Genomic DNA, 9,444 nt, shown 5'->3' on the forward strand with positions numbered 1-9,444 from the left:
ACTACAGGCGCGCGCTACCATGCCCGGCTAATTTTTGATTTATTGTAGAAATGAGGTCTCCCGTGCTCGGTGGCTCAGCCTGTAATCCCGCGCCTTTGGGAGGCTGAGGTGAGTGGATTGCCTGAGCCCGCAGGCAGAACAGATTCTTAAACAGGGATTCTGTCAAATCATTTTATCTCCTAGTTTGGTTTTAATTTTTATCTTTACGCTTTCATTTAAAAATATATCTACATATCACTTCTTAGTCTTTTGGCCAAGATCAAATATAAAAATTGTCTATGATTCTCTTACAGTACACTCTGGACTCAATGAGACAGTGGTGTGTTTATATGTGTGGAATTGGAGAATGAGATTTTGGAGAAATATGGTACAGATACAATAACAACAACAACAGTAATAGCAATAGCAGCAGCAGAACCACACTTTCTATGTGTCAGTTCCTAGACTAAGAGAAAGGTACTATTATTATCCCCATTTTATAAGAATAGGAAATTTAAACAGAGAGGTTAAGTACTCTGTCTGATGTTACATAGCTGGCAAATGGAAGAGCTGAGATTTGAGCCCAGGCAGTCTGGTTCCAGGGTTTATGTTTTTAAACCACAACATTAACAATTTATTGATTCATGATTTGTAATATGTGAAGTCCTGATAATTATTATCAGATACATTCCTGAAAAAGATGCTAAAAGTTGAAATGATGCATTTAAGTTTTCAAAAAAACAGGGATATAATAAAGAGTAATGAAATAGAAATGCCCAGAATTTTTATGGAAATAATCACAAATAACAAATTTAACCAATTGTAAGTGCCCTATCTGAATAGGCTAACATTTAAAGGCATAAATAAACCTACTGAATAGTCAGGTTAAATACATTAAACATGTTAAAATTTTTATTTCCCTAATAACCCATGTACAATATGAAACAAGGATACATTCAGAGAAATGCATTGTGAAAAAAGAAAAATAGCTCATAGCAGATTGGGCTATGTAAGATTTTTTAAATGTAGCAGACCCCAAGAAACATGAGTATGGGACTTCGGTCCCCATGCCAGGGGACAATTATTTAAAGGTATTTTTTTTGTTCCTAATTAGTTGCCTGTGCCATTATCTTCATGTTTTTGGAATTTGAGATATAAAGAACAATGTATAGCCAATCAATAACTTATGTTATTTTAATGTAAATTCTTGGCAAATAATTTAGGAACTGCTTCTTCTTTTTTCCTTAAAAATGCACTTGTAGTTTGTGTGGTGGCTCATGTCTGTAAGCCCAGCACTTTGGGAGGCCAAGACAGGAGGATTGCTTTAGCCCAGGAGTTCAAAACCAGCTCAGGCAATATAGCAAGACCTCGTCTCTAAAAAAAAAAAAAAAAAAAAAAAATCAAAAAAGTAGCCAGGTGTGGTGGCGTGCACCTGAAGTCCAGTCACTCAGGAGGCTAAGGTGGAAGGATCTCTTGAGTCCTAAAAAGTCACTGGTAACTGTTGATAGTCAAGCATAGAATCTATGCTCCCAGGTGGCCATCCTCTAGCTTTGGGCTCAAATAAACTTTATACTAAATCATGTTTTCTGAATTTCGATATTTATGGTTGACAGGTGATTTTGTGTTGTGCAAACATCATAAAGTGCACTTACAAAGACCTAGATGGTACTATTGCTCCTAGGTTACAAATCTGTACAGCATGTTATTGTACTGAATACTGTAGGCAACTATAACACAATGGTAAGTATTTGTATTTAACGTATCTAAACAAGGAAAAGGAGAGTAAAAATACGGTATAATAATCATAAGGAACCACTGTCCCAAATGCAGCCTCTGACTCAAATGTCCTTATGAGGTACATGACTGTAGTTTTACTACTAGTCCAAGTTTGAAGAAAAGCCTCCAGGGTCACAACATTCCAAACCATTTCTTCAACTGTAGGTATCCATCCCGTACCTTGAGGGGAGAGAGGAACAGCCTGAGAAAAGCACCAAGAGGCAGAGAAAGGAATCTGATCACATCTGTGCCACTACATTCAGCTCTGCTTGAGGTCAGACCACTCCTCAACTCTTCCATTACATGAAACAATAAGTTTCCAGTTTTGGTTTAAAAAAAAAGTGTTTTAAGTAGATGTCTGATTGCTGTTTAAATCAGATGTCTATCCTAGTACTTTTTCCTCCCTGCAAATTTCTCCTTGAAAGCATAGTTGATGTTAGAAATCATCTAGCCAGCCTTTCTGAAATCTTTGAAGGGGAAAAAAACCCTTCTGTTTTCTTTGGCTCTCACCTCATCAGATTCACCTGATATAGTAACACTAGGGAAGGAAGTGGATACCTGTTCTTAACATATACAAGTCAACTCAAATATACTTCGAATTTTGTAATCTTTAATCCCTTCAGGGTGCTACTGTGGTAAGACATTTCAAGGTTTCATACATATTTTTCCATCTCTTCCCAAGTCATGTCTTGCCTTACAGTAGTAGAATAAAACTCATTTTCTTCTTTTATCCAATATTTTAAAAACTTAATATAGCTATGAAATAATAATGTTGACATTTTAATATATCAGAACTTATTCATTCAAATTAATATTGCCTCTTAAAGTAGTGTTCTTAGGAAATCACATTAGTCCCAATGATATGACCACTGTTCAAAACATTCTCTAAGCTGCCAACATAAATCATTTATCAACAAATGCTTCCATTTTATGTTCCCCTCAGGCCCAAAGCTTTTTCACCCTTTACCCTTCTCACTTCATTCATCTAAGTTTCACATTGTTCTACCCTCCACTGTCAATAAAATCAATACTCAGAAGACTTCATATCGTCAAGACACTTAAGAGAATCACAGATGTGAGGAAAACAGGATGAAGGCAAAGAGGATCCTGTTTTCCAGGTTTCCTGCCTCAGTGTGAACGACACACAAAATCTTCCCCACTGTGTACTAGGGGCAGGGATGGCAGGTGCACAAGAAGCTAAAGCAAGTCTTCACTCTTCACTAATCCGGGAGGAGCACCTATCCAGAACACATCTTCTTTCCCTCTTCACACCCACTTACACATCACAAGGAAAAGGAAAAAGAAGAAACCCCAGTAATTGAGTCTTTGTCCTGGAACCCTCAAATTTCTGTCCAGGAATCTTGGAGACCTTGTCTTCATGACTTTCATTTCAGATTACATTATTTCTGATAGGTGGTAAGCAAAGATTATACACAATATCCCTGTAATTCCCTATCAGAAATGATTCTTCAGAGTTACTTATCTTTTTTCTTCTCAAAAATTGCCTTAGTACTTTATTATAGTCAAATTTCAATTGACTTGTAATATTAGTTGGTCATGCCACCTAACATACCCAACACCCTGTCACATCCAATTCAACCTGTTTTATTCTCCAACAGCACTAAGTGAACTGATAGACATATGGTAGGTGGTCAAACTATATCTACTGACCTAAAGTGAAAATCTTTAGCAAATGAAGACTGAGGCTCCACTTTTTGAAGAAATTGCTCCTTTGTCTTCATTTTAATCTCAATAAATCTTACTTATTCTTCTGCAGTCTGCCTAGATGTCTAGTCTTTAGAGAGAACTTCTCAAACCACCTTCTCACCTAAAATAATGCATATTTTATTAAAAACTAATATGATCTTTTACTTTTTCTTTCAATTTATCACAGCCTGGAATCACATATTTGTGTGATTTGATCATCTAACACCCTGTATTGACCCCCAAAGGCAAGAACTATGGCTATTTTGTTCTGAGCTACATTCCCAGTGCCTGGTATGTAGACGTACTCAAGAAACAACTGTTAAAGTAGTGATTTAATGAAGGTCCTATCCCGTTTTGCTAAGGTAGTCTGCAGTAGCCTTAACTCACAGTGATCAGAGCAATAAAAAGCAACTTTTCTTCACAAAGAAGTAGGGAGACTCTAATATTCCATATGAGTGAAGAACATGAGAAAAGGAATAACAGCAATGCACAACAATGGTAAAACTAAGGTATACAGAAACTAGTTTACAGTCAGTCGTGAAATACAGTACTTACTATGTGCCAAACACTATTTTAAGCCTGTTACATATATTAACTTATTTAATCCCCATAGCAACTCTATGAAAACAGTACAATTATATTATCCTTATTTTACATGTGGAAACAGAGGTACTAAAAAAACTTGCCCAAGGCTATACAGATACTAAATTGTGAAGGCAGATTCCAAATCCATACATCTTACAGATTTCCAATACTTGCAATATTAGTTTCCCGTGGCTGCCACAACAAAATGTAAGCACGGTGGCTGAAAATAGTAGGAATGTCTGTCTTACAGCTCTGGAGGCCAGAAGTCTGAAATCAAGGTGTCCACAAGGCAGGCTCCTTCTGAGGCTCAAGGGGAGATCCTTCTTTGTCTCTTCTACCTCTGGAAGCTCCTGACACGCCTTGGTTTGTAGCAGCATAACTCCAATGTCTGCCTCCGTCATCACAAGGACTTTCCCTCTACGTTTCTGCATCTACGAGTGTTCTTGTAAGGACACTTGCCACTGGATTTAGGGCCCTTCCTAAATCCAGAATGATCTCACTTTAAGATCCTTAACTTACATCTTCAAAGACTCTGTTTCCAAAAACTTCTCATTGACAGGTACTAGGGGTTAGAACCTGAGTGTATCTTTTTTAATAACTTTATTGACAAATAACTCACATCCCATACAATTCACCCTTTTAAAGTGCATAATTTGATGGCTTTTAGAATATTTACAATATGTACAATCATGATAAAAGTCAATTTTAGAACTTTTTCAAAAAGAAACCATATATCCATTAGCTATCACTGCTCTATGTCTATTTCTCCCTCCTTCCCAGCACTAAGCAACCACCAATCTCCTGTTTCTATGTAGATTTCCTTATTCTAGACTTTCACATGAGTGTAACTATAAAGTATGTGGTCTTTTGTGACTAGCTTCATTCACATAGCATGCTTACAAGGTTCATCAATGTTGCAGAAAATATCAGTACTTCATTTATTTTTACTACTAAATAATAGTCCATTGTATGAATATGACACATTTTGTTGATCCATTCATCCGCTAATGGACGTTTGGGTTGTTTCCACCTTTTGGCTATTATGAATAATGCTGCTATACACAAGCTTGTGTGTGGAAATCCATTTTCTCTTCTCTTGAGTATATACTAGGAGTAGAATTGCTGGATCATACCATAATGCTAATGCTTAATGTTTTAGGAAATACCCAGCTCTTTTCCAAAGTGGCTGTATCATTTTATATTTCTACCAGCAGTGTACAAGTGCTCCAATTTCCCCATATCTCCACTAATACTTGTTATTTGAGTTTTTATTCTAACCATCCTAGTAGGTATATCTCAAGGTTTTGACTGCAGTTTTCTGATGTCTAATGATGCTGAACATCTTTTCATATGTTTACAGGTTATTGGTATATCTTCCTTGGATAAATGTCTATTTGAACCCTTTGCCCATTAAACTGAGTTATTTGCCTTATGTTTGAGTTGTAAGATTTCTTCGTATATTCTAGCTACAATTCTTTATCAGATATGACTTGCAAATATTTTATCCCATCCTGTACACTATTTTTTAATTGTCTTTATGATGTTCTTTGGGGCACAAAAGTTTTAATTTTTGATGAAGTCTAATTTACCTATTTTAAATTTTGTTGTTCAGGTTCTTGGTGTCATGTCTAAGAATCCTTTGCCAAATCCAAACTCATGAAGATTTACCTCAGTGTGTTTTCTTCTAGGAGTTTTATAGAATATCTTTTGGAAAGGGCACTATTCAACCTACTATACACATACTAAACAACTCATTATAATAAATAATTATTATTTAATTCTAACAAACTCCATGGGTACAGAATCACACAAGAAAGAAAGGGCAGCGGTTTGACATTACTGATCCAAAAAAAACTAGTCTATTTTATAAACAGATAACAGGTAGCTACATTTCAGAATCATCAAGGAAGATGCCATACACACACTCAAAAATGTCTCATACATGAATTTCACTAATTAGTGACTATGCATCACGTAATTAAAAGAACCAGGGCTCCCAAGTCAAAGACCCTGGTTTGGACACTGGCTTTTGCTATTCACTCACTGTACAGTAGCCCCTCCCCCCATCCCAAGTCCCCTAGTGGAGACCTGAGACCACAGATACTTCCAAATCCTATATATACTATGTTTTTCCCTATACACATTTGCCTATGATAAAGTTTAATTTATAAATTAGCCACAGTAAGACGGTAACAACAATAACTAAAAACAAAATAGAGCAATTACAACAATGTACCAGTATCCCAACTTTTGCACTTTGGGGCCACTATAAAGTAAATAAAATAAGGGTTACTTGAAAACCTTTGAAGACCCTGTTTCCAAAAAGTTCACATTGACAGGTATTAGGGGTTAGATCCTGAGTATATCTTTTTAAATAGCTTTATTAACATATAATTCGCATACCATACAATTTATACATTTAATGTGTATAATTTGATGGCTTTTAGTATATTTACAGAGATGTGCAACCATATCTGCAACAGTTGATCTGATCTGATGGCTAATAAGTGACAAATGGGCAGGGAGCATCTATAGCATAAGGACACTGGACAAAGGGATGAATGATATCTAGAGTGGGACAGAACAGGACAGCACAAGATTTCATCACACTACTCAAAACAGTATGCAATTTAAATCTTATAAATTGTTTATTTCTGGATTTTTCCATTTAATATTTTCACACCACAGGTGACCACAGATAACTGAAATTGCACAAAATAAAACCACTGATAAGGGGAATCACTTATAAGCCTAGGAATATTATTTAACTTCTCCAAGCATCAGTTTCCTGATAATACTTCTGTTGCAAAGATAAAATATACAAACTATTTAGCAAAAGATATGACACATAATAGGTACTCACTAAATACAGTATTAGTGTTTTTCTCTTCCTTTCAAAATGTAAATATCTCCTTCATACAGGGATAAGTCTTATTCCTAAAGTAGCCTTCCCTCGAACCTACTTAAAATTAGCAACACTAAAGAAATAAAAATTATGTTGGAGAATGGAGGTTAAAAGGGGTAACTTCAGAGAATGCAGTAATTCAGGCAGAGCATCAGAAAGTTCTAGAATTTTGGAAAAAGCAGAAGAAAGATTCACACAGCAGTGATGATCGTTTCAGCTGTTTCATAGGCAAGCTGTAAGTGCTATAGGCAAAGAGGGGAGAGTATTGGCGTCAGTAACAATTTATAAGGTCATAAGCTTCTGCTCTGCCAGACCAGGGTAAATAGTTTCCATTCAATTTCTACCTCACTCTTTGGTTAAATCTGTATTTAACTGAAGATATTTCTTCTGTTTAGAGATGAAGTACCACTGTTATTTTCACTAATATATAAGCCACTACAAAATGACAACACAAATAGACATATTATCCCAAAAAGTAATATCCATCTCCTCAAAATAACTATTAATTGATTCACCCCAGACTGAATATCAGCTTGAAGTGCTTACCATCTCTGAAGATGGTAAAAGGTCACCTTTCTCGACTTCTCTACTAAAACAAAGAATGGATCAAATCTCTCCAACAAGGCTACTAAGTCCTGACATTACTTAAGGTTAACTGTAGACCCGCTGCAATGGGAGTACAGTGTCAGTGTTCACAGACTGAAGGGGCATCAGCAGCCACAACACTACCCCGAAAGGTTCCAAGATCATACTCCCATTCGCACACAGCATGCTGCCATTTCCATATGGCACAAAACCACGGAAAAGAAAAAGATACAAGCTTCCAGTTCTACAAACAGCCGCTAAGTTACCTAAAGCTGTTCTTTACCTAGGCATAGTATTTCTCAGAATTTACTTTCAAGTCTATAATCCACAAGCTGACTGTTTGTTTTTCTCTCTTTTCCATATTTCTCAGGAATCTTTTAGTATTCTCTCAGTTCTGGAATCACATTCTATCCTCAGTTACCACTCTACAACCTGCACAAGAATGTCCCTCATATCTAGAAAAAACAAAACCCCACATTCAGATATGAATTATATCTTCTCCTGTCATCTGAATTACTAATAAAGCTTAACAATCCAAACAACAATTCAAGACTTAACCAACAAATGCTATCATCCAACACAATAAATGCTAGTCCCAAAGTTCTTGAAGCATGAATGACAGTCTACAAACAAAACACTAGAGGTCCATCATAACTCAACTCTTCGTTATAGCACACAGTGTTTTTTAGGTTATCTCCTGATTTAAAGCCATTAACCAATAATTATTCACAAAGTGTTGTCATACAATATTTACAAAGTATATTCCTTCATTTGGGCCTCACAATCTAATAATATAGATTGTCATTGTTCACATTTTAAGGATGAGGAAACCAGCTGAGATGAAATAATTTACCCCCAGTAAGATAGTATGTAAGTATCTGAGTTGGAACTCAAGCTAGGCTTTATATTTCTAAGCCTACTCTTGTTCTAAGTCAATTGTGCCTTTCAGTAACACAGGAGGCTACTTCTACCCAACTAACTGCTTAAACAGCACAACTAATAAAGTTACCCTCTCAGAAAACTGATATAGAGCTAAAGCAAGATCCTCCAACTAAACTTGTTCCCAGTCATCTGCCAATGAACAGATTCCCCTAAATATCTGATGAAAACTATCCTTTGTTAACATCTGGACATTGGATGAATGTTAAAAATATATACACATATATTTATACACACACAGAATACATATATATAAGTAAATATAGTACATATATAATAATAAACAATGAATTAGGTATACAACCCCATTGAGTATACTTCTAAGAAGTTTTCATTTATTTTGAATGTATAAACCTCAAAATCTGAAACAAATCTAAAGAAAAGGCCTTACCTGTTCACCTGCATCCTGAAATTCTTTACAAGCATCAGGGAAAACATCATAAATAATAAGCGGATAGCCATGTTTCATGAGATTTTTTGCCATTGGATTCCCCATGTTGCCCAGTCCAATGAATCCAACTGGAGTCTTAGAAGCCACTGACCTAGAACACACTGATTTCAATACATTATTTTCAACAGGAGCAAATTACATTTTTTATTATAAACATCATTCAATATTAGTAAGTCAACAATTACTTAGATGCTTTCTATAAGAAACTTTTAGGAGCTGGTCACAGCGGCAAGAGCATGCAAACCCAGCTACTCAGGAGGCTGAGGCAGGAGGATCTGTTCAGGAGTTCAAGAACAGCCTGGGCAAAATAGCAAAATACCATCTCAAAAGTAAATAAGTAAATTAAATATTAATACATTTTTTAAAAAAACTAAAAACTTTTAAAAGGCTTGTATTATACTAATAACCTAATCAATCACATTTAAATTATAATTATTTATTTCTCCAGGATATTTATACAGTTGTAAGCATCTCTCCTATTTTCTACCTCTATAGCATTTCTTTTTTTTTTTTTTTT

The 9,444-nt window shown here is 35.6% G+C and overlaps 1 protein-coding gene across 1 annotated transcript in view; it reads right to left on the reverse strand.

The window, feature by feature from the left end:
- Nucleotides 1–9,444, reverse strand: part of LOC103256177 — a gene marked incomplete at its 3' end in the record, with an annotated part of 78,297 nt that overhangs the window by 6,730 nt on the left and 62,123 nt on the right. Inside the window, exon 3 of the mRNA XM_021710448.1 lies at nucleotides 8,868–9,018. Within this exon, the coding sequence (XP_021566123.1) occupies nucleotides 8,868–9,018 (151 nt within the window). The remainder of the gene's footprint in view (nucleotides 1–8,867; nucleotides 9,019–9,444) is intronic.

This window comes from Carlito syrichta, unplaced genomic scaffold (genome assembly GCF_000164805.1).
Source record: "Carlito syrichta isolate Samal-C Ts95f unplaced genomic scaffold, Tarsius_syrichta-2.0.1 Scaffold288996, whole genome shotgun sequence".
NCBI lineage: Eukaryota > Metazoa > Chordata > Mammalia > Primates > Tarsiidae > Carlito > Carlito syrichta.